A 23,995-nucleotide genomic window follows, 5' to 3' on the forward strand; every position below is an offset into this window, starting at 1 on the left:
GAGAAATGACATGGGGATTTCGGTATATTTTTATCTTGGAATTTGATTGAGAATTTATGGAATCGGTGCTTACAAAATTAACTCTTCGTGGAAACGAAGACTTGAAAAAAAATGAGTTTTATAAGGGGAAAAGACAAAAACAGAACGGGTATTGTTAACTACTACTTTACATATTATCTACATTTTAGGATACATTTATCAATACATCATTTATCAACTTGCAATTTAATCTTTTGGAATGTGATAGGTTATTGAAGTTCCCCCGTTGTACCTTATGAAGATTTCGAAATAGCCACCATGTTGGGTGGAGTACGAGAGGTTGTGAGAGAACATCATCTCATTTACAAAATTAGACTAGCATTAATCATTAAGCTCAATAAACACAAACGATATTGCTACTAATGTCTCACCAACTGTCCCATTTCTAAAAGACCACTTCAATTGACTACTTGACTTATGTTGAAGTCAATCACTTCAATATCTCACTAAGGAACAGTAACCCTTCGTTCTCGAATCTCACCTTTCTGGCCCCAGATAATGCTCACCGAACCACAATACGATCATTACCCCGCTCCTGTATCAGATGACTTCCAAGACGTTACACAACAAAACAAGTAGGGAAAAAAGTTCACTTCGCAAATCCAAACCCCTGCTAACCGAGATTTCCCAGCCTCCGAACTAAAAGGCGTGGTGATTTGCATCAAATATGAAGAAGGATAGCGAGAACTAGATGCTGAACTCATTTGTTCACACGGGGTGGCACATTTCATTCTCAGGTATTTCATTAGTGCGTGATACAATTCTGTGCGTACCCAAAACTTCACCAGCTGATATATTAACAAGATAGCCAGATCTCGTTGTTTTAACGTATATAGACCAGTGAAACCCAGTTGGACTTGGTTGTTAATCTGCTGCTGAAACCCTAAGTGTTGTTGTTGGGTCCCCAAATAATTGTGATTGTAGGGTTCGAAGTATACGGTTGCGTTTTTACCAAAGTTCAAGGATTACTCTGATAAAATGGAAAATCAAGAAACGTGAGTTTCTTTACCGTAAGCTCAATAGGTATGGCATTTCATAAGTTTCCACTGCTTGGACTTGGAGTATACAATATATGGAAGTACGTCACACAAAGTATTTCTCTCCTGTTGTAGCTAATGAAGAGAGCCACCATCTGAACACGCTATTCCTATATCCAGGTTCATGGCTTTCGAGAATGTTGTGGTGGATACGATATCACCAATGCGAATATACCAAATCAAGCATTAAAAGTGGCTACAACACAAAGGTAGGAATAGATTCACCAGCTTATGTAAACGTTTCACGCGAATGGCTGCTGTCATGATTCTGACGACAGGGGAAGTAGGGATGACTGTCATGTCGCGAGCTTACATACTGAACCCTCGTACATGCGCGCTGACACCATGGATGGGATATGAAACCACGACGATCCAAGCTCGAGAAGAAGGCAGAATGTCTCCGTTCGAAAGCATTAGTAATGCTCGTAAGCAAGGTGAGCTTGGAAGAAAACAAGCAAGCATTGACGAAGGAGCCATATGGAGTGCAAACTCTAGAAGATTTCATCTGTATTTTAGTATTCTATTATATCTACAAGATCACATTACCCAAATTGTCATCTGCATCTCTTGATACATCAAACAAGAATGTCTATTTTCCATCTACCCAAAAATGGGTTAAAACATTACGCCGGCAATGCAACGCCCATATACGCCAAAATTTAACGCCCCTGGGTATCTTCGTAGCCGAATGCTGTATGTATTTTATGGTACCGAAATCGTATATTTTCATGATTAGAAGATTTTCAACAGGTTGCCTAAGCCTGCTTTTGGTTTGTTTTCTCCGTCGAGCGATCTAGGGACATGGGCGCCTTGGTTAGGGTTGAGTGGTTCTTGGGAATTCCATTCTTTCTTGACCCATTCTTTTTGGGTTGGGATCCATTGGTGTCTGCACAGAAGTTAGCATTGATCTCAAAAGATGAGAAAATTTGAGTAATATACCCTTCATGTTCTGTCTTGGTTAATGCTCTAGCGCTGTATTCCTCGGTGAGGATTCTATCGAATGAATAAGGAATCAAAGCCGGTACACCTTCAAACTCCGTCTCTCTAAGTGGGTATATATCTCTTGTTCGGTATCGGTGGAAGTTCTTACAACTCCAAATACCAGGTTGCATGCTTGGATCCGTCTCTGCAAGACCGGTAATATCAATAAAAAGGCCATTTCGTGTATCGATCCATCTAGCATCAATGACATTTTGTCCATCACCCCGCAGTCGATCCCGAGAGTTTGGGTTGACGTCGAGAAGAAATTCACGGTGGACCTCTAGCCCATCTGAACCAGTCCCAGTGTAATTGTGGAAGGTCATATTCATATGTTCGCCCATCCAAGTCAATGTCGACGAAGAAACCTGGGTGTCCAAATCCCAATCCCATGGCATAATCTTTCCATTCCACCACCAGCCTAGTAAAGTTCCATGCGCAATCCAGGTTTCGACATTCTTCTCTCGGAAGACTGTAAGGTATGAGCGAATGAGATGATGTAAGGTATCCCCGCGTTCTTCGTAAGTTACTGGCTGGCCGGCGTAATATCGAATGTCGTAATGTCCCATATCATCGCCCGCCCCAGGTTCGTGGAAGTATTTCGTGTCGACTGGCTGTTCTGGCGCCGCATTTTCGGGAGTGGGAGTTGCGATGGTTGAGGGTAGCAGAAGTGAGGTGATGAATGTTAATTGCGAAAGCCTCATGTTGGTGATTGTTGGAAGCTCGATTTAGCCAACCCGTCCCCTTTTCGTACCAATACGTTCGATATATATGTACCCGTATGCGCGAGTTGGCCAATTTCTTGTCGAGCTTGGTAGGTGATGTTTTTACTTGGTATGACAACTGCCAAACGCCAGCTACCTTTGAGCAGCGATATGGAAAGCAAGCGGGTGATCCTCCTTCCTGATCCCGGGGCCAAGTATATAAGACGGCTGCGAACCGTCGAAATTGAGCTTGGCAACTTTGACGTCGTTGCACGGTCGTCGCGAGAGGCTGAGACGGTTGGTGGTGAAGCCAAGACTTTTGGGACGAGAAGTGACTTCCAGGTTGGTGAGGATGCGAGAGAGAGTGAAGTGAGTAATTGTTGTTCTGGGTTGACAGGTGAAAAGACGAGTAAATCGAGCCAGGTTTTCCAGTACCACTCGCTGGGTACCAGGCCATTTTGAAGAGCCATCTTGTCCCCCTCCCCCCCTCCTCGAGGCCCAGCTCGTCGTACGGTAGTACTTTTTGGGCAAGCAGGCACATGCCCTTCTCTTGGCTCGCGGTGTTGCTAAGCGGATATTTCAAACTTGGCAGATTATGTCGACGAAAGTGGATGTTTCAACACGGACTAAAAATGGCAGACGGGGATGGCGAGGGATGTCGAAGGAGCATTGATCTGCATGGATATCTTGGGCATCTTTGGAGGAGGAGTGATTGGTCGGATACTACGGAACGGCTCTTGTTGTGTGGGATGGCAGCTGCTGGCAGGGGAGCCAAATGTTGGCGCCGATGGGGCGTGGGAAGCTGAAGCCCATGTCATGTCATGGTCGCGGAGGTTGATGACGCCTAGCGACTCAGGCCGCTGCCTCCACTACCTAGGTACTCCTCCGACTCCGCATAGAAAGGGTAGAGGTAGGTACTTGAAGTAGTTGTAGTCCAAGGTGTGATCCAAGAGAGAGCGGTGATATCTCCTTCTCTTGCATCAGACAGTTATTGTCTCTTGTGGTAATAGATAATTACGCAGTAAAGAATTAACTGATCGGCCATCATTTTTGCCTATTCTCGTGCAGCCGCAGGTACACGGAACAAGATAGCCGGCACTGCAGAACTTCCTTGAGATCCAGCTGCAGCCTCCGGAGTCCTACTGTCTACTGTCCTACTGTCCTACTGTATAATAATCAATGTTTAATAAATGATTCATTAATCGCGTCCGAGTATGTGGCTGGGATGGTGGTGGAGAGATCTGATATTAAACGTACGCGTCCTTGGTGCTCAACTCCACTTGAAGACGTACTCCTCCGTGGTATCAACCATTTGCAACGACGAGATGAACGCCACTGCGAACGAATTGCACCTTTGATGAGTTTCGAAGAAAACTTATGGTGAAGGTCCAGATCGGTCCTCGTTCACACCGCCACCGGAAGTCGTACCGTCGAACGTATGCGTGGTCGCGTCGTGTGAAGTTCGACCGGTTTTGATCTGATAATATTCGGAGCTTGGTCCTGGAAGATCAACATGTCGCGTGCTCAACCCGATCTGGAAATAACCTTGACCTCACGAGCCTCCCAGCCTCGTACCCATCGTACTGTATGGTTTCTGCCATCCTTGCGTTCCTCTTTCAATCCAAACGGCCCAAGAAGTATCGCCGATGATCCGTCTTGGGACAAATCTTCATCCAATGTCACTCTTATATTGATGAGCAGGTTCAAAGTTGTCCAACTTCCAGACTTTGCATCTCAATCGCACGCGACCTTCAAAGAACAATATTAACTTCCACCAGTTTGTTCGTGAGACATCCCGTTTCCAATCTCCTCTGTCTCTCCAGGTCAGACGTCTTATCACGCCTCTTAAACGCCCCTCCCGTAGAAGGTCTCCCCCACCTTCTTCATCTGATACCCGTCCGATATCTTCAAAACGAGCAAAACACAGGATTTCAGTACGGTTTTGTTTTACATTGTAGATTTTACAAAATATCCGAAGAATATTCTTATCTTAGATATCTATCTCAATTATCTCATTCCTATTTGTACCATCATCCAATCTTGAATTGAGATAGGTCACGTGCGATTATGAGGGGTGCTCTTCGTGCCGAGCCGAGTTCCCGAAGGCCTTCCGTTGGCATCGTCGACTTTGAGAAAGATGACTTCGTATGACTTCGTATGTTTTTTGTTGTAGCTGCAATGCATTGTATCTAATTTCTCAATCACCATGATCTCATTCTTTAGCTTTTTTTCGTTCTTCCTATTGTAATTCAAACCACTGCCAAAACAAGTCGCCGCAGCTGCGGGGTTGTATATCACAACTTTCCAAGCATCATTTTAGCACTTCAGTCAAAACGCAAGATGGAGGAGGATAAAGAATCACGTGAAAGGGCTATGAAGGCTGTGGAGGCCATCTTCGAACGGTAAGTCTGATCTTATTGTAGGTAAAATTATCACAAATTCCTACGACTTGCAGGTGACATTCATCCGCGTTAATCTCATCTCTACACTTACCAACTTCTGCCTGTTTTACCTCGCCGAAGTGTATTGATCCATAACTAACACGACTAGATACCACCTCATATCGGCCTCTAAACCATACCCAGGCTTCGACACTCACACCATGAATTCTCTCAAACTCGTAGACGCCTCCTCCAAAGGAACAGTGACCTACCACCTTCTCATTGATCCCTCAATGACCAACTTGAATAGTGTAATGCACGGTGGAGCCGCTGGTGTAATATTCGATATGGCTACCATGTCCGCTCTGGGTCCGCTATCAAGGAAAGGATATTGGGATTTCCTAGGTGGTGTGACTAGAATTCTGAACTTGAGTTTCTTGAGAGGCGTGCCTGTTGGTAAGTATTCCCCAACCCTGTTGTCAGATGAAAATAGCCATTGACATGGAATTAGGAACCACGGTAAAAATTTATAGTGAGGTTGTTCAATTAGGAAAGACTATGGCCATGATTCGGGGAACGATGTCAAGTCTGGATGGAAAGACGATCTATGCAACCTGTGAACAACACAAAGTCGCCGTACCAACGCAACCTAAGCATTTAGAGTTTAAGGTTGGGTGGGATGATTTGTGGGATAAGGAGGGCGTTGATGTTGGTAGGGAAAAGTCAAAACTATGAGTTTGAGGTCACCATATAAGTAGGAGTTTTAATGTCAATAATTATAAATGATGAACACTGATAGCCGCAAAATATTTCAAGTTACTAGCACATCTACAGACTCATTCAAGGCGCTTGGGACGTGTATATTATTTCGTCTAGCATGGTTTTTTACATATCCTCGCGGTGGACAAAATAAGTGGTAGTCACCTACCCGTAAATCTTAGACTAAATAAAAAGTCTACTTCGAATAAAGCTTAAAAAGTCTTATTTACTTGAAATAGTTGACGAAATAGTCATAATGTTCTAAGTTAATTCACTAAATTACGATATTTCGTCAACATAGTCGAAGAACTATTCTAGTTCGACTACTACTTATTTTGTCCTCCGCGAGATATCCTTTGTGGCATATATAACTGAGCGTATGAAGTATTTTGCCACCCTGATCATGATCGGGAACCAGGGTTCCAAAGGGTGGAGCTGACAGGGTGTGCTAATCAATTTCGACACTTTCTGTCAAAGTGCCAGTGAAGTCAAATGGGTACTTGTTGTGACATGCCTGGCTGATCAGACTTGATGTGAGTAACCTCATTCTAAATACGAGCGACCTTGAAATTTAGCAACGCTCATAATCTAATTATGCTCTCAAGCCGATAATTTCTGTTCCCACCCTCAGTTCTACAATCATGACCTATCATCTGCTGCAAACTTGTTTTTCCAGAATCCTCGATAGTGCTTCTCCTTCCCAATCTCTGCAATCTCTTCAACTTCCTTTGGAGTCAACTTGAACTGTGCAACTTTCTGGTACGCTCTCAATCTATCTTCGCTTTGACTGGTGGTAATAGCCACCATTCCTTGATCAATAATCCACCGCAGCGCAACTTCTCCAGGGGTGACGCCGTATTTACGAGCCAATTTCTCATAAGTGCCGTCGAGCGGACCGCCCTTAACTTTAGTAATTGCAGTTAATCCCGCATAAGCAGCGATGGCGATGTTGTTCTTCAAATGAAACTCAACGAGATTGCCGTGTTGGAGATATGGATGATACTCGATCTGATTGATTGCTGGAATGATCTTTGCTGTCTTTAAAATTGCCTCGAGATCGGGTTGTAACATATTGGAAACACCAATTGATTTCGCTTTCCCAGATGCATGTATTGCTTCGAGATCCGCCCATTTTCGCTGCAGGTCTTCTGGTGTTTTGGCAAAGAATGGCGCATGGATGAGATATAGGTCAACATAATCAACTTGCAACTTTTTCAGTGAGAGCTCGAATGCCTCTTGTGTATTTTGAACCGCTGTCCCTGATATTTTTGTCGTGATGTAAAGCTTCTCACGTGGAACACCGGATTCCTTGATGGCGGCTCCCATCTCGGTCTCGTTGTTGTAGACTGAGAATTACACTTAACATAGACAACAATCGATGAATTGGTAATCAACCCACCTTGAGCACCATCAAGATGGTAAAATCCAGCTTTGATAGCCATAACCACGGTCTTGATCAATTCTTTATCCAATGGAGCATTGGCATCGTCCTTGAACCTAGCTGTGCCTAAGCCATAACCAAGCTAGAATAAGTTAGTAAACCCGCCTAATTTCACCCCCAGATGATTGAGTTTACCATGGGAATCTCATTGCCGTCGTTTAGCTTCAAGTCTCGCAGCTGAGAAGCTTGCTTTGGGCCGACCCCTACTGTACCTCCCTCTGCATAGCTCGTCTGGAACGTCGAACCCGTTGTAGAATTCATTCTGGATGTATGAGAGAGATATGATGATCGTGAAAACGGGACAGTAGCTTTCAGAGTGGGAGAGAAAGTTCTTCGCAAGAATAACATAATATTTTCGAGTTGATGAATGTACTTCCAAATGAACCTTCCCCATCTGTGCTCCCGTCCCACCATTCTTGTCGTCATCCCACCTCATCATTCCGCCTCTCGGGCTTAAGTGGCATCCTTATCGCCGACGTGCCGTGAAATGCTTTCATATTCTCACGAAGGCATCTATCATTCGCACCAAGGGAATTCGCAAAGAGAAGAAGATACTCGAGAGACGTTTGTGGCAGGCGAGAATGCTATAAGTCACCGCGCTTACTTGCGATCATATCTGACTGTAAAGACGTGCATGGTTTACGTAGGTCGTAGAGAAGGGACCCTTGCACTCAGCTTATATTTCGAGCTACATAACTTAAAATAGAGGTAAAAGCTGTTTATTCGAGACTGTAGACGATGATCACAAGATGTATATTGCAAGACGGCAAGGTACATTGTAGATGGGACAGAGAATTCTTTGGAAGAGGTCTACGAAGAATTCAAACATCGGCTCGCGGAGGACAAAATAAGTATCAGTTACCTGCCTACTGATTTTGGGACCCAATAAGTCGACTTTGAACAGAGCTTAAGAAGTCTTATTTATTTAAAATAATTGAAGAAATAAGTCATATTGTTCTAAGTTAATCCACTAAATGCCGATATTTCGTCAACTTAATCGAAGAAATATCGTGCTTCAACTCCTACCTAGGTACTTATTTTGTCCACTGCGAGATCGGTCGGCTGTTGGTGGGCGGTGTATAGATTATGGTGCCGTGCAGTGAAGGTGTGGTCGGAAACTCGATTTCGCGAAAACAAGAAAATAACTATTTAATTCTTAGTTTATATCTATAGAATTATCGACGCTAGCGTAGCCCTCGAGTATAGTATAGATAGATAGAGTATTTATAAAGCTATTATAATTATTTAGATAATTAAATAAAAAGAATTCGTCGTAAAGTAGAGCTTAAAATTGTATTTTTTATTAAAGTTCTTAAATCGCGGGGTCCTGACTTCGAGCCTTAGAAATTCGGCGAAAAACGTTTAAGCGAAAAATAATTAAGGCCGAAAAGGAACTTTATTTTAAAAGAGACAACTCTTATTTCTGCTATTAATTAACGACGAATTACTTTTATTTAATTATTTTAAAAGAATCTAAAAGGCCTAAATCTACTCTATAATCTTAAACTATCTCTAGTAAGGTAAAGGGCCGTGTTTTAGCTCTATATCTATCGATTATACTTTACGTTTGTTTTCTCGTTTTCGCGAAATCGAGTTTCCGACCACACCTTCACTGCACGGCACCATAATACTTCGTATACCCCCGAATAAACCACAGTGGGTCTTCTAGAAGTTACGGTAAACAAGGGCTCTGTGGCCAATAGTAAGTAGAGGATTTGACTTATCGTTACTATAAAAGGTAAAGCCGACTGTAATGCACGGATTCTCCACTGTGGTTTGTTCAGGGTTTGACGAAGTAGATGAAGAAAGTCAAGCTATACTCCATGCAGCGTTCTGCCGCGGGAGACAATTCCCCGGAACCAACCCCAGACCTATCGCAAGGCGCCGCAAAACATCTTGTCACTGGTGTCATTGGGGGGCGAATGATGCGGTTTACAATTCCGTTCGTCGTCTACTACTTAATTGATAGTCCTTAATATTTTCTTCTTCTCATGCTTCGTTTTTGAGCTGTAATTTCCTACAGTTCTTTCATAGTACATGCTTTCCAAAGTCGTCTCCCGGCCGCATATACCCCCCCGTTTGCGACTTGCACAAATGGCAACACATATATCCTCACACTCGAATGGCACTTCGAATGGCACCTCCCATTCGGGGCGGTCTCTAGTTGATTTGCCGAAATCATGGACCTTCACATCGTCGTTGCCCCCCGATCCTCTATTTCCAACGCCAGCTGCATCGCATAAAACTCCAAGAGAGAAGATTGGGCCACGACAGGTGAAGGGCGCATTGTTTACGTGGGTTCGGCCAGAAGAAGCGAAAGACCCAGAGCTTCTCGCGGTGAGCCCAGCTGCGCTAAAAGATTTGGGCATAAAGCTGGGCGACGAGAAAACCGAAGACTTCAGGCAGGTTGTTGCCGGTAACAAGATATTAGGCTGGGACGCTGAAAAAGAAGAGGGTGGTTATCCTTGGGCGCAATGTTATGGTGGGTGGCAATTTGGATCTTGGGCGGGTCAACTGGGTGATGGCCGAGCGATTTCACTTTTCGAAACGACGAATCCGGAAACGAACAAGCGATATGAGGTGCAGTTGAAGGGATCTGGACTTACACCTTACTCGAGATTTGCGGATGGAAAGGCAGTTTTACGGTCAAGCATACGAGAATTCGTAGTATCAGAAGCTCTCAATGCCTTAAAAATACCTAGTACACGAGCCCTCTCCTTGACTCTTTTGCCTCACCAAAAAGTACGACGGGAGACGGTCGAACCGGGCGCAATAGTTGCTCGTTTCGCGGAGAGTTGGCTACGAATTGGCACATTCGATATTTTGCGAGCTCGCGGCGAGAGGGCGATGATTCGACAACTTTCTACGTACATAGCAGAGAACGTATTTCCCGGATGGGAGTCGCTTCCAGCACGTAACCCTGCTGATGACGGCAAGAATGAGTCTCCTCTGGGTACGGGAGTCGCGAAAGATACCATTGAAGGACCACCCGGGCTGGAAGAGAATCGTTTCACGCGTCTATATCGTGAGATAGTTCGCCGCAATGCGAAGACTGTGGCTGCGTGGCAGGCTTATGCTTTCACCAATGGTGTCTTAAATACCGATAACACTTCCATTTTTGGTCTTTCCATGGACTTTGGCCCTTTCGCTTTCTTAGATAACTTCGACCCTCACTACACACCTAACCACGATGACCATATGCTTCGCTACTCTTACCGAAACCAACCTTCTATTATCTGGTGGAATCTTGTTCGTCTGGGCGAGTCGATGGGCGAGCTGATGGGAATCGGTCCCGACGTGGATGCCGAAGAATTTGTTGAGAAAGGGGTGCGAAAAGAAGTTGCTGATGACTTGGTATCCCGCGCAGAGGGTCTCATACAACGCGTAGGAGAAGAGTACAAAGCCACATTTTTGGCTGAATACAAACGATTAATGACCGCCCGACTCGGGCTCAAAGTTTTCAAGGAGGAAGATTTTGAGAGCTTATTCAGCGAGCTTCTGGATATGATGGAAGCATTGGAGTTAGATTTCAACCATTTCTTCCGACGACTGAGCTACTTCTCCATCGCAGATCTTGAAGTAAACGACGCGCGCAAAGAAAAGGCCAGAGTTTTCTTTCACGACGAAGGAGTCACTGGCGGACACAACGACGATGCCGCACGTACCCGCATCTCTAACTGGTTAGGAAAATGGCAGACGCGAGTTCACGAGGACTGGGGAACCAATTCAAATGACGCTGCAAGACAGCAAGCTATGAGGAGTGTCAACCCAAACTTTATTCCTCGGGGCTGGGTTCTTGACGAGGTAATTACGAGGGTTGAGAAGGGTGGGGAGCGTGAGATTTTGGACAGAGTATTGAACATGGCATTGCATCCATTTGAAGAGAGTTGGGGTTGGGATGAAAAGGAAGAGGCGAGGTTTTGTGGAGATGTTCCGAGACAGGATAGGGCTATGCAATGTTCTTGCAGCTCTTAGATCATGTGAAGCTTAAATGCGCACGATTTCTATCTTTAATGAAATGAAACGATATTGCTATAGTTATAGAGCTGGTATACAGTTTACAACCTGACCCTTTAATATTATTTAGCGTTTTCTGCACCACGTGGCCAACCTCACAACTTCCATTTTGTCCTCCGTTCCTTTCCACTTGCTGATCATTCACAAGTTTCATTGTGTCTCTCCTCACAATGCCCATGGATCATGAAACACACCTGTGCAGACCATTCTCCTATGTCACGTCCCGCCATTCCTGGAAAAATAAATACCACAATCCCATCCTTCAAAAGTTTAATCTCAGGTCTTCGACTTCTGAAGAATCTCACCATATATCCCGACTATCCCCAACGACTCCGTTCCGCTACCTCGAAATCTCATAATTTTCACCTAACTCATTCTTTTGTGGTCCCTTCCTCATCGTCACGTAACCTTCTGCGGCGAAATCTCACCCGTCTCCTTCCCACCGACAGCACCCTTCTTCTCCAGCGCAGTCTTATATCTCTCCAGCACAATTTTACTGTGAATATCATAACCCTCAAGTTCACAGGTCGTCAGCGTGATAATCTCCTGCAGTTTTTTGGCCACTTCATCCTTGATCGTGTCTGCGGTTCTGGTGGTTGATGTTTCCGGGATGGGTTCATCTTCTGGAGGGGTGGTGTCGGTGATAGAATTGCTGTTCAGCTGTCTCATGTTGAAGAGGAAATCTTCGGGGCTGGAACCTGGTTTTGGAGGCGTGCTTAGACGTGCTAGGAGATTGGCTCTGTGTGCGTTGCGTATGGCATCAATCTTTGACTTGGCCTCCAGTGTTGCTCGGTCCGAATTTTCTGGTTCTGGATAATTTTGTAACTGGCGGATTTCTTCTTGGGCTCTTGCTTGCACATAGTCTGCTTGTTGTTTTGCCATGGATATCATGTTTTGACGGACTATGTCCTGTTGTGTTTTCAGGTTTTCGACGGTCTTTTGCAGCTGCTCCATTTCATCTTTGGGAGGCTCTTCATTTAGATCGAACCCCTCGAAGCGGGAGAAGATAGCTGAAGTGAGTGAAAAAGGCTTCTAGGCGTTGTTAGTTATCTTGTTCGCTCTTGTCGAAAACCTTTCAAGAGGTCAAGAAGAAGATTGGCCGCTCAGTACATGTCTAAATATGTGACGTGATCTTATAATAGCCATGAAAACCTGTGTAAACCCAAGCGATTCGAAGGAACCTTGGAAAAGCTTACATCTTGACCCTCCTTGACAGGCATGACTGGCGATTATTTCGCAGCTGAAAATCTCTCAACTTCTTAAGTCTCAACCTCAGCCTCAGCGTCCAATCATCAAACTTGCGGAAGTCAGTCCGCAGGGAGTGCTTATGCAATGGAACAGAGACATGCAATCTGTGCAGTCTGCAGATGCGGTTCCATTGCGCACTTTCGTGAGCTGCCCTGAAAGTGGAGCATCTCATTCTATCCACCTGGATGTTAACCAATGGGAGACCACAAAATAATCAATCGCATATGGCGAGCGGAATCGCAGCCAAATACCGAGAATCTAGAGTTACGAAAGATTCCAAATGCTTGATTTACACACCGATTAAGTCTTCACCACCAATGGCTGCATTCGGGGTAATGGAGCGTAGCCCCAATAATGTCGGCTTTTGCTGTATCCGAGTGGAGGTGGTGGATGGTAGACCTAGTCGATGTCAAGTAACCAAGGCACCCCGCAACTTAGTGCTCGACTACGATCTACAGGACACGCTGTTGAAGAATTGAGGGACAGGAGTGGGCGGTTGTTGGAAAGGAAGAGGGGAACTTGGTGGAAGAACAATAGCTATATATATGTGACCAAGTACCTCTCAAGGTGCTCGTTCACTCAACACCAAACGACGCTATATCTCCGGATCATCTATCTAAAATCATCTATAACCAATCAAAATGGCGCAAGAAGGTGGATGTTTTTGCGACAAGGTGTGTTTCCGGCTTATCGACAAGCAAGCCTCAAATGTAAAAGCGTAGATCTTTGAGCTGACGATTATCTTAGATTCGTATTTCCTACACCGGCGAACCTGGAACTCATGTCCTATGCCACTGCCTCGACTGCCGGAAGATCTCAGGAAGCAGTTACGGCAACAACATTGTTGTCCCTGAAAACAATTTCAAGCTTCTACAAGGTACGGGGATCGGTTCCTCTCAATGTGTGATGTCGTTAGCCTAACCACGAATTTTAGGCAAACCAAAGACTATTTCAAAGACGGCCGATGGTGGCAACGAGATCACCTCTCATTTTTGTGGTGACTGTGGAACCACTTTGATGCGAACTGGTCCATCCTTTCCAGGATCCGTCATTATCAAGGTCGGTGTAATGGATGACCCAGACTGGCCTAACAAGAACACACCCAAGGGTGAGCTTTACGTCGGCAGCAGAGTGAAGCTCCATGACGCAATTCCTGGCGCCGCTCAAATGAGGGGAATGCCATCGTGATGGAGATTCTGTGGTAGATAGTTTTCGTAATAAAAGAATTCAAACGTGCAGTCGCTCTTGCCCAACAAATTGTAGCATCGTAGTAACGCCGAATCCTGCAGCTTATGTAGTGTGTTTTGCGTAGTAATGCGAGTTTCCTATTTGAAGATATCATCTTTCCGGCAACAACTTTCTGGCGTACTCCCGTCCGAGTTTCAAGGCCGACCTGACCAAATCCTCGAATCTTCTGTCCTTGCGTTTCCGTAACCATAATAATACAATACCTAGCACAACGACGTTGACGAGAAAATGCCTTATAGCTAGCCATATCAGCCAAGCAATCCATCTACCCGCTGTTCTTCGTCTTCGTCCTTGGTACTCTCTCCCCGTAGCTATTTGTTCTCGCAATGCTGTGATTTCGGTAGTCATTTTTACCAAGGCCTGCTCGACGGTCCTCCGCCAGCTTTTATTCTTGCTCCCCTTACTTCCGGGCACGTCAGGCTCATTCTCCCCGTCGTCGTCGTGATTTTCGTTGTACTCCAGCTGTTTGACAGATCGCCGCTCCATCTCATCGTTCTCACTCATCGGGCTAAGTACTCGCATCGGTCCGTCGGTTCCTGATCGGGGTTCTCGGAATTGTCGTTGTTGTCCGTTGTAGGATAACTCACCTCGGCCCGGCGAAGAAGCAGAGGATGGAGGGCTGTTATTCTTGATTTGGTCCCATACAAATTCGAGTTCGGCTACAAGCTCCCTTGCATCACTAACAGCATTTCGTTAGCAAGGATGTATTCGTGAAATGACTAGAGGATTTTTCCTCAGTGACAAGGACTATTACTTACGCAGTAGTACTAGCATAACGATGCATAGTCTCGATTAGAGCCTCGATGTACTTCCTTTTCGCATTCGTTCTTGAGATTCCTTTCTGTGCGTGCCAGGCATCATATTTATCCCTCTCCCGATTCAATTCCTCTCCCTTCGGTCCATCCTCATTGCTACCAATACTCATCGGCCGCTCCATAACCCCATCGACATCTCCCTCCATTGACTGTTTGTATAAGCCATAAAGTCGTAACCGGTCTGCCGGCGGGGGTCGGGAGGCTCCTGTCTTTGGTATTTTTTTGACGGTATTGAGAGCATGGACGAATACTCTGTCTATGAGTGAGCTACTGGTTAGCTGAAGGATCTACGCCAACGGCATTTCTGGTGAACATTTGGGATAGCATACCGACGGAGTCTGCCATGTTTTATCTCTGGGCCCTCATACGGTGTTTGTAGTGCTGTCGGAGAACGCGCTCTAGAAGGCAGATCAAGCACAACACTGATCCTCTATGGAAATGACATTAAGCCGGAGTATATAAGAATATGAAACAGTCGAATGGAACAGACATATGTCTAAGGGTAAGTGTAGTGTTGTGCGCCGGATGTGCAGATTATCGCGCGATTCACTCGCGTGCTGCTGATACCTCGGCGTTGAAAGGTGCAAGGGTTACCTAGCGGGTCGGAATTGTGAGGTGGAGTCGCAATTAATTATTTAATTATCTGGAGAAGCCCGTCATGCTTCCCCGGATTAGTATCCCAACTGGACATTTTATTGCTCAATTTGCCCTATACCGTGCAAACTAACTGGCGAATTTGATTCAGGCCCAGGAAAGTGCAGGTCTTGGACTTCTACCAAAAGCTGCAAATTATATGGACTAGTAGAAATCAGCGCATAACCGTCGAGAGGGTGGCAACACACCCATGATGTATATATTCTTACATGCGTCAGTTAATTTATGAATAATATTCTACGATTATTTAACAAGCATATTCCGGAGCTCTCAAAATCTTGCTGTAAATGTCTCCTTGTGGTAGCTTGCTTACAGCTCCTCCGCCTTACACATTGTCGAAGAAACTCCCGGCAAACTAGAGAGCTTGCGCATTCTCTAACGCAAGCCTTTCCAGCTCCCGTTGTTCGTCATGCAACCTTTTCTTTTCTATCAACACCGTCATCATTTTCTTATTGTTAAGAGCCTGTTCGGCAGCTTTGAAACCAGCCTCTTTCTTGCCATTGGCTTTTCCCTCACCTAGTTTTTTGTCCTTCTCACCCCACCCATCAAGAAAAACGCCCACCGAGAATATCGGGAGCTTCGTCTTGCGACATTTGGTTTCTTTGGCAGTATCGCGATATGAGATTTTGACGACTTTTGCTCCAATGGCCTGCGCCAATTGGTCTTTCGGATTCAGCAACACAGACTGTTTGGTTGCAGGCTCTGGTTTTCCGGACAGGTTCCATAACGGGCTGGAGTAATTCAAGACACTGTTCTCCTGGCTAACAATATCTTTCTTTATTGTCATACTCCACAGATCTTTCAACCATTTCACAGCATTTTGGAGTCCGTTTACCGGATCTGACAGAATGACAGCAGCAACGTAGGCTTCAAATATATCACCAAAAATCTTGATCATCTTCTCGTTATCCCGGACGGCAAAATGCGGACCAAGGTTAATGCGTTTATGGAATCCGTAAGCTCTCGAATATTCCGAGAGTTGTGTATTCTTCACGAGGCGTTCCCGTACTTGTGAAGATTTCCCCGGATTAAGAGCGGGAAATGTTTTGGATATTAACAGGGTCGCTATAAGCTCTATGTAGGCATCCCCAACCCATTCTAATTGTTCGTAATCGAGGTCTGTGATTTTACCACTTCCACTGTTGGTATGAGTGAAAGTAGCTTTCTCCAGTGTTTCATCGTGGATGAGTGGCAACGTCGGGAGACTTTTGGGTATATCTCTGCTGTTCCAAGGTGTGACAAGGGTAGTAGGTAACGTGCTTGGTATGTTGCTGATAATATGATGATGTGGCGTGGCTGCAACATTCTTGGATTTTTGAAGTTGTTTTTGGAGTTGAAGGCATTTTTTCAAAGAGTCGGCGTCGACCTCGGTAACTCCGTCCTTGAGGCATTCCTCGATGGTTTCGTCTAGTACCTTAGCAAGTCGGGCAAATCTCATGTGACTGGAAGGGTTGTGCAAAGGCCAGGGTTCCTGATTGTGACCTTGAACATTGTTGGAGTCCCTGTTGGAGCCATGCATTTGTGATTTCTATCGAATTGTTAAAATTGATTGGCGTGTTTCCCGAGGATTGCTAACCTTATACTTTTTCGAATCAGAACCATTTTCCGCATCCAAAATATTTCCTACTTCATACTTTCGCTTATTAGTTCTACCCAGATCTTCCATGTTTGAAGAGAATTTTGAATATGGCTTCAGGTGATAAAGCTCGAAAGGGGCTACGGCGATATTGTTACTCCTCTTGCCGAATGTTGATGGCTGTCAGTAGAAAGGCAGGATCGTGGTAGCAAAACTGATCAATCTTTTACCTTGTTGGAATGGAACCTCAAGCGCTCTGAGATGACTACGAGCTGACTGGCTGACTGGCTGTATATAATCGCACCAGCGCCGATTTCAAAAATTCTGATGTTAACGGGAGCTGGCACCAGAAAAAGGTCAGGATCTGATACTCGGTGGGAAGAACAAAAGTCCGGCGGCCCCACAGAAATTCCGTATCAACGTCGTTGAATCGCGACGAGGCTCTAACAACAGCCATTTTGAGAGTACACATTCGGCAATGGCAGTGCCGCGCTCTAGATTGCTGGACCTCGCGAAGGTATGCTGATTTCCAGATAGTCCCGTGGTCGGACGACCCTAATGAATCAGGTACAATGCCGAATATTTTCGAACACCTTCAACCCCCAGGGCCTTCGTCTGGGAAACAAGGTCCTACGACAGAGATTAAAGGGACCGGCTCTGGCATCTTACTATCCCCGTAAGATGGCGACATTTCAGGATCTTCAAAAAGCATATCCGGATTGGGAAACCTTTGACGAGGAGCAAGAGGACCGTATCGAGAAGCTCAAGCTGTATGTTGTAGTGTTTCCAGGGAAATTTTTGCAGCTGCTAACTATGTGAAGTCTCAAAGCAAGAGGAAAGGGAGCGCCAAAGAAGAAGAAGACTGCAGAGGGTTTGTCGATTCCACTATTTAGAGAACGAATGCTCACCATTTATGACAGAATCGAAAAAGTTTAAAGGGAACAAGAAGCGTGCGGCAGCAGTAGCGGCGGGTCTAGCATAAGTCGAAGCGGGTGTACCAACGAAAAGACATGTATAGAATTGTGCCTAAATGTATATCACTCGGAGTTTAGGGGATGGTCTAGGAAAGGGTCCGACATGGGAAAGGCAGCCATTATAAAGAGTGCTTTTTTCTCAATTTCGTCACTCCAGTTGATGGTCAAATGTAAGTGTGACCTAACGATTCTAGTATGTTGAGGATTGAAAGAGTCGTTTTATTCTGCATGAAACGTAAAGTAGTAGAACTGGAACGCTTTAAATATGCATATTATGCCAACTATGTTTGCCGGTACATATGTACAACAGCGGAGACCGAGTTGGATATTATGAACTTGTAAAGTCAGGATTTCTGGCGAGATGCCACAAACCTTTCTTCTAGGTTAGTCATATATCTAGGATTTCGATTCAGCAGTGGATGTTGTGAATATGGACGACCAAAAGGCAACCTCAAACCTTGCCTATATATCGAATATGAGCTCTCCATGTAGCTATGGTTTAGGGGTAACTTTTGCATCTTCACCTCGCTCTCGAGATATGGTTAAACTGCTACTATCATCATTTACAACCTCTATTAATTACCTATATTCACTAGCTACGCAAAAGACTGAGCTACGTGGTGGTTGAAATTTTTGGTGTCGTCGGCACGCATCAGTTTGGTGGCGCCCTGTATCTCACAGCTTGGAAATTTTCGTCACTTGCTCCGATCTCGACGTTTGGGGGAAAGCACCATCGACAGACACGCCTGCGACCCAGTTGCGCATGACCCAGCGCTCCTTCCTTACTTGCCATCTGAACCACCTAGGACACTCATCGGTCTCTGGTCACCTACCTTTTCCCTTTCTTCCGACTTCCATCTCTCACTCAACCAAACCTCCTCCCAAATCTCTTCCACCAACGTTCGTCTTCCCTCAGACTAAGCACAGTATTAGCTGGCCAGCCAGTCACTTTCTCTCCCTTTCTTGAATACAGCAAAAAACCAAACACCTCTGCCAAAATGTCTGCCACGGCTGCCACGGGTTCCCCAACCTTTCGTCGGGCAGCAGCCAGCAGAAGCATTTCTCAAGAAAACTCTGGTGTTTCTGACGACAAACTGGGTGTCCGCTTTGTGAGTGACAATTTCACCTTTGCTGTGTGTGCTTTTAGTGGCGGTTATCAGAGCGGCACCAGGTTTTCTTCCCCAGACCAGGCGAAGCATCACCTCGTCCCTCCATACCTCATTGGGCACCGCGTCGACACCTTCGGATATCTTCACATCCGCCCACACAAGAACAACAATACGAAGACTTTTTGCAATACCATCTGTATAGGAGTTTGGACGGCGCTCTCTCACATTTACTAATATTTATGCAATATAGGACAGCCACAATACAATTTCACTCAAGAAATCTTCCACAGCATTATCTACAAGCAAACTTGGAAATCAAGCAGCCCCAAAGGTCAGTCTTATAATCGACGCGTCAACTATCGAGCTGACATCCCCAGAAGATGAAAATCAACCATGAATCAGCACCGACAACCGAAATCAGCCCTATGGAAAAACTGCTTGCGAAACTTTCTGAACAAACTGCTGCCATCAGCAAGCAACATCAAGAAGCTCTGAAGTCATCGGAGGAGAGCACTGCATATACGCGTACTGTCGAGTATATATCCTCCGCAAGCTCTGCGGCTCCAGTCTCTACATTGCCAATCACTCCAGTCACAGAGACCCATAACAACAGTGCAGCCACTAGCACTAGAGCTCCAAGCAACACGGGTGATTCTGGCTCTGAAGGCGGCGAAGAGGTCCTACGCCTGAAACTCGAGCTCGAGGCTGCCAAAGTCAGAATGGCTCGGATGGACGAAGAACTTGCTCAGAGCAGGATCACAAAACACACCATCGACCAAGCCATGGGCCCGGTCTCGGAGGCTGATTTCTCCATGAGTTCAGAGATGTCTAACCCGCAACTCTCTCGAATCCAGCAATCAATCAACGTTGGCCCTCGTCCCCAGATGCAACGTGATCATTCGTGGACAGCACAAGATGATGCTCGCTCAGATACAAGCGATGCACTTTCTGCTGGGGGGCTAAACCGCTCCCGCAATATCTGGGGAAACAGCGGCAAACCTGGCTATAGTGGCTTTGCGGGTGCTGTCCCAGCTTTTCAACAGCCAGAGTCTCTGAATTCTGGCCAGTGGCTCAACCGTGGCGTTGGTCAACCATTCATCGAGGGCCCTCTTCCATATTCTGGTCCCCCAGTGAACGGCTTTGGGGGTGAACGATTACCCCCGGATTCCGACTTTCTTATGGCACCGCCAATTGGCCGCCGTCAGGGTGGTAATAACCGTTTAGGTCGTGGATCATTCCCATATGCAAGCAGCAACAGCTCTTATGATGGATACACGCCAGCATCTACTCTCTATGGCTCGGTTGGGGGTATGGCTGGTGGTGTCGCTCCGATAGGTATGGGTTCTGGAATGAACATGGGCGGTAGTATGTATGGCGGCTACCAACCACAACCCATTGGCACTCCGCTTTCTCCCATGGCTCCGGAGTTTACTTCTGGCACTGGGGGATGGAAGAACGAGGTGAACACATCCTTCTATACCGCCATGGAGTATACTGATACTGTGCAGGCTGGAGTTTCTGAAGGTCAGACCTTCTTGCCGACCACAGAGCCTCTCAATTATCGCCGACTACTCGACCGTACTGTTAACTGCAACTGGAAATATATCGTCGATAAGATAGTTTGCAACAATGACCAGCAGGCATCCATATTTCTCCAGCAGAAGTTGAAGATTGGCACGACGGAACAAAAATATGATATCGTTGAAGCCATAGTTGCTCAAGCATACCCGTTGATGATCAACCGGTTTGGCAACTTCTTGGTTCAGCGATGCTTCGAGCACGGGACTCCTGATCAAGTCATCAAGATCGCAGAAGCCATTCGGGGCAATACCTTGAGTCTCTCCATGGACGCATTTGGATGTCACGTCGTTCAGAAGGCTTTCGATTCCGTCCCCGAAGATTACAAAGCAATCATGGTTCACGAGTTACTCCGTCGTATTCCCGAGACAGTCATTCACCGTTACGCGTGTCACGTCTGGCAGAAGCTTTTTGAACTCCGTTGGACTGAATCGCCACCCCAGATCATGAAGTTTGTGAATGACTCGCTTCGAGGTATGTGGCACGAAGTGGCTCTGGGCGAGACAGGAAGCTTGGTTGTCCAAAACATATTTGAGAACTGTCTCGAGGAAGACAAGGTACGTCGATCATCATGGAGAGACACGTTTATTTACTCATATTCTCGTAGCGTCCCTGCATTGAAGAGGTTCTTGCGAGCATTGACATCGTTGCTCATGGACAATTCGGCAATTGGTGCATTCAACATATCTGCGAACACGGAGCCCCTGCAGATCGCAGTAGAGCCATTGATCATGTCATTCGTTACGCTTCCGAGTATAGCATGGATCAATTCGCTTCCAAGGTAGTCGAGAAGTGTCTCAAGATTAGAGGTGTTGACTTCCTTGGCCGCTATCTTGACCGTGTTTGTGAGGGTCGTCTTGACCGACCTCGTATTCCACTGATTGACATAGCTAGCGACCAGTATGGAAACTATCTCATTCAGTACATCTTGACACACTCCAACCCTCAGCATCGCGAGATTGTTGCGCAACACATCCGAAAGCACATGGTATCTCTCCGTGGATCCAAATTCGGCTCCCGCGTTGGCATGCTTTGCACCAATCCAGCCATTCAGACGCGACCTGGACCTGGCGTTGGACCTGCTATCAGCGCTCCTACCCCACGCATCCCTCAACAGCCTCCTCGGTACGGGGGTGGAGCGTATCGTTGAGCGCCAAAATTATTTATTTCGCACTTCCCCCACTGTCATATTGCACATGGCTTCTTGGCTCACGCACGATTTTAACTTGATCCACGATGTTTCAGAACCATAAGGATACAACATATTCAAACCGGCTCTGTCTCTGCTTTGGTTTTGGTCCTTCACATCTAAGGATGTCCTAGATTGGCTTTTAAAACCTACGGAAGTCACCTTCAGCATTGTTTGTCCACTTGTTTTGGCTGTAAAAGCTTCAAAAGTCAAGATAACGATATTTATTCCTGTTTCACCAACATCTCCTTCGACAAACTACTGTACCAATACTGGTCATCCTACGTTGAAAAGGGGCACTTTTCGGCGCTTTGGACATATCATGGTTACGCCTTTGCGATGGGTTGTCCTGGCATAGGCGTAGCTGTTCTACTGGCAGCTCGTTCTATTCCATCTCGACTTGTTGCATAGGCTTTCGCATTCATGTATTAATATATCTGAGATTACGTGTTTTCATATTGCGCTTAGAGGGGGAACATAGATGTATTCCGCATGTTGGCGGAGGGTAAAGTGGAAGAAAAAAGCTTGCTTAAGCAATTAAGAGGCTTTGCCTCCTATCATTGTCCTTGTAAATTGAAATCGAAAACTGAAGACAACGTTATCTAGTCAGTCATTACAGAATAAACAATATTCACCATACTACCTCCCACCCCCCCAGGCAGTCGACTCTTTCAACTGCCTTTGTGGCACTTTAGCCGCCTAATAAGATGCTCTGTCAAGATTTCGGTTGTTTTGACCAGACCCTCTAATCTCGTACATTCAAACTATAGCTACATTCCACACCCATAATTGTAATGTGGATGAGTATTGACGTCTCACTCGTACAAGCATGATTTGTTAAGGAGAAGTCAATAGACGAGGTATATGGCAAATTTAAGACATTTGGGTCATAATAAGATAAAATATTCGTTGTTATATCGTGATTTTTGACGACGAAAACTAATTCGAGAGCTCAGCAATTAAGAACTTTGTCGAAATAATGTATAAACTGCTTGCAGAAGAATACTTCGTGATCCGAGGTATATATGTACGAGGTATGCTCCCCTACCTCCATCAAACGCTCAAGACGCCAATATCAACGCCAATATGTCATGGATGCCCCCAATAAAATGTTCCGCGCCTCGTATCCAAAAGATTTATACAGCTACTGAAGGACCGTTATGAGGCATATCCTCCTCGGGTAATTCTTGAACGATATGCTTGTCTCTTTGATCTCCAAAAGTTCCCTCCTTCATGCCATTCAAGATCACGTCATCTGGTATGTCCTTCTCCCAGGGTTTTCGCCGCCGTGGAGCAGTTGGCTTGGCAGCCATAGATATTGGGTACACAACATCTGGTATATCTCTGATCCCTGGAATTTCTTCGCCGCTCGTTATCATTGCTACTATGTCGGCGAAAGTTTGGGGATACGGTGCTGCATCTGGTGCTGTTGGATTAAGTGAGGGAATCGAAGTCGGTTGATTCTCTTTGTGCTCAGGCTGATCGGCCGCTGAGCGAGGCGGAAGGCTGACCTCTGAAGGTGAAACGAATGGCGCCTCGGGATGCGATGTGTTGGTCTCCACTGCCATATTTGCAGGTGATGATTGCGTGCTGCTCGAGGAAGGATGGCGATCCACAGGAGTCATGTCTTTAACTGGACGGTCGAAAGCATGTGACGTTGAGGTCGCTCCGTTATCAGGATTGGATTGGTATATTTGCGGGTATTTGTTGATTAAGTATGTTTTGTAAGAGTTGTAGTCAATTTGGATAGCTCTTTTGCGTGAGAAATAGAAGCATTGTGCACGAATGGTGAGATCTTGGATTTGGTTTGGAGAAGGGTTGGGTCCGAGGATTGCGGATAGACCACCCTGAATAGATATATATTAGCTAATTACAACATGGGGTGAATGAATCAAGTTCGGTATGATGAGAATCGAGTCCCAGCCGAGGCTACGTCGTGCAGCAGGAGGTCTGAATACCTGGAATTCCTTATCCTTCTCCCAATCATACGTTTCTAATTGGTGATATATCGTATCATCACCGTAGTCCTCTCTGGACAGCTTCTGGGAAGCCATCGCTATTCCGTCGACCTGACGAGTCGTTATAACAACAGCCTCGGTTGGTGGGTGAAGTGCGTAGAGCAAGGCTGAGGTTAGGAACTGCGCGTCTGGCATGAATGGTCAGCTGCACCCCACACTTAGGAGTTTACGCGACACAGTTCAGACCTCTTTGGAGAGCTTCCCAGCCTTTAACACGAACCTCAACATAA

General features: G+C 45.8%; 11 protein-coding genes across 11 annotated transcripts; 5 read left to right on the forward strand and 6 right to left on the reverse strand.

The window, feature by feature from the left end:
• Positions 1-1,808: 1,808 nt before the first annotated feature.
• On the reverse strand, positions 1,809-2,758 carry GLAREA_05558 (uncharacterized protein; the record flags this gene model as incomplete). The annotated part of the gene is made up of 2 exons (XM_008078847.1): positions 1,809-1,962; positions 2,016-2,758. 2 exons carry the CDS (start codon positions 2,756-2,758, stop codon positions 1,809-1,811), a joined length of 897 nt encoding a protein of 298 aa, XP_008077038.1.
• Positions 2,759-5,098: 2,340 nt separating this feature from the next.
• Positions 5,099-5,874, forward strand: GLAREA_05559 (Thioesterase/thiol ester dehydrase-isomerase; the record flags this gene model as incomplete). The annotated part of the gene is made up of 3 exons (XM_008078848.1): positions 5,099-5,160; positions 5,309-5,595; positions 5,651-5,874. The coding sequence occupies 3 exons, from the start codon at positions 5,099-5,101 to the stop codon at positions 5,872-5,874; spliced, it is 573 nt and encodes a 190-aa protein (XP_008077039.1).
• A 663-nt stretch (positions 5,875-6,537) lies between these two features.
• On the reverse strand, positions 6,538-7,600 carry GLAREA_05560 (NAD(P)-linked oxidoreductase; the record flags this gene model as incomplete). Its single annotated transcript, XM_008078849.1, has 3 exons — positions 6,538-7,244; positions 7,298-7,421; positions 7,475-7,600. 3 exons carry the CDS (start codon positions 7,598-7,600, stop codon positions 6,538-6,540), a joined length of 957 nt encoding a protein of 318 aa, XP_008077040.1.
• Positions 7,601-9,433: 1,833 nt separating this feature from the next.
• On the forward strand, positions 9,434-11,314 carry GLAREA_05561 (uncharacterized protein; the record flags this gene model as incomplete). Its single annotated transcript, XM_008078850.1, has 1 exon — positions 9,434-11,314. The coding sequence occupies one exon, from the start codon at positions 9,434-9,436 to the stop codon at positions 11,312-11,314; it is 1,881 nt and encodes a 626-aa protein (XP_008077041.1).
• Positions 11,315-11,755: 441 nt separating this feature from the next.
• GLAREA_05562 (uncharacterized protein) lies at positions 11,756-12,576 on the reverse strand (the record flags this gene model as incomplete). The annotated part of the gene is made up of 2 exons (XM_008078851.1): positions 11,756-12,388; positions 12,553-12,576. 2 exons carry the CDS (start codon positions 12,574-12,576, stop codon positions 11,756-11,758), a joined length of 657 nt encoding a protein of 218 aa, XP_008077042.1.
• Positions 12,577-13,245: 669 nt separating this feature from the next.
• GLAREA_05563 (Mss4-like protein) lies at positions 13,246-13,792 on the forward strand (the record flags this gene model as incomplete). The annotated part of the gene is made up of 3 exons (XM_008078852.1): positions 13,246-13,278; positions 13,352-13,481; positions 13,539-13,792. The coding sequence occupies 3 exons, from the start codon at positions 13,246-13,248 to the stop codon at positions 13,790-13,792; spliced, it is 417 nt and encodes a 138-aa protein (XP_008077043.1).
• Positions 13,793-13,942: 150 nt separating this feature from the next.
• GLAREA_05564 (Acyl-CoA binding protein) lies at positions 13,943-15,012 on the reverse strand (the record flags this gene model as incomplete). Its single annotated transcript, XM_008078853.1, has 3 exons — positions 13,943-14,531; positions 14,611-14,923; positions 14,997-15,012. The coding sequence occupies 3 exons, from the start codon at positions 15,010-15,012 to the stop codon at positions 13,943-13,945; spliced, it is 918 nt and encodes a 305-aa protein (XP_008077044.1).
• Positions 15,013-15,676: 664 nt separating this feature from the next.
• Positions 15,677-16,987, reverse strand: GLAREA_05565 (RNase III; the record flags this gene model as incomplete). Its single annotated transcript, XM_008078854.1, has 2 exons — positions 15,677-16,849; positions 16,898-16,987. 2 exons carry the CDS (start codon positions 16,985-16,987, stop codon positions 15,677-15,679), a joined length of 1,263 nt encoding a protein of 420 aa, XP_008077045.1.
• A 468-nt stretch (positions 16,988-17,455) lies between these two features.
• Positions 17,456-17,879, forward strand: GLAREA_05566 (uncharacterized protein; the record flags this gene model as incomplete). Its single annotated transcript, XM_008078855.1, has 3 exons — positions 17,456-17,667; positions 17,719-17,768; positions 17,818-17,879. The coding sequence occupies 3 exons, from the start codon at positions 17,456-17,458 to the stop codon at positions 17,877-17,879; spliced, it is 324 nt and encodes a 107-aa protein (XP_008077046.1).
• Positions 17,880-18,869: 990 nt separating this feature from the next.
• GLAREA_05567 (ARM repeat-containing protein) lies at positions 18,870-21,708 on the forward strand (the record flags this gene model as incomplete). The annotated part of the gene is made up of 4 exons (XM_008078856.1): positions 18,870-18,980; positions 19,231-19,311; positions 19,358-21,115; positions 21,166-21,708. 4 exons carry the CDS (start codon positions 18,870-18,872, stop codon positions 21,706-21,708), a joined length of 2,493 nt encoding a protein of 830 aa, XP_008077047.1.
• Positions 21,709-22,883: 1,175 nt separating this feature from the next.
• On the reverse strand, positions 22,884-23,900 carry GLAREA_05568 (uncharacterized protein; the record flags this gene model as incomplete). Its single annotated transcript, XM_008078857.1, has 2 exons — positions 22,884-23,594; positions 23,706-23,900. 2 exons carry the CDS (start codon positions 23,898-23,900, stop codon positions 22,884-22,886), a joined length of 906 nt encoding a protein of 301 aa, XP_008077048.1.
• Positions 23,901-23,995: the final 95 nt, after the last annotated feature.

This window comes from Glarea lozoyensis, assembly GCF_000409485.1.
Source record: "Glarea lozoyensis ATCC 20868 chromosome Unknown GLAREA10, whole genome shotgun sequence".
Classification (NCBI taxonomy): Eukaryota; Fungi; Ascomycota; class Leotiomycetes; order Helotiales; family Helotiaceae; genus Glarea; species Glarea lozoyensis.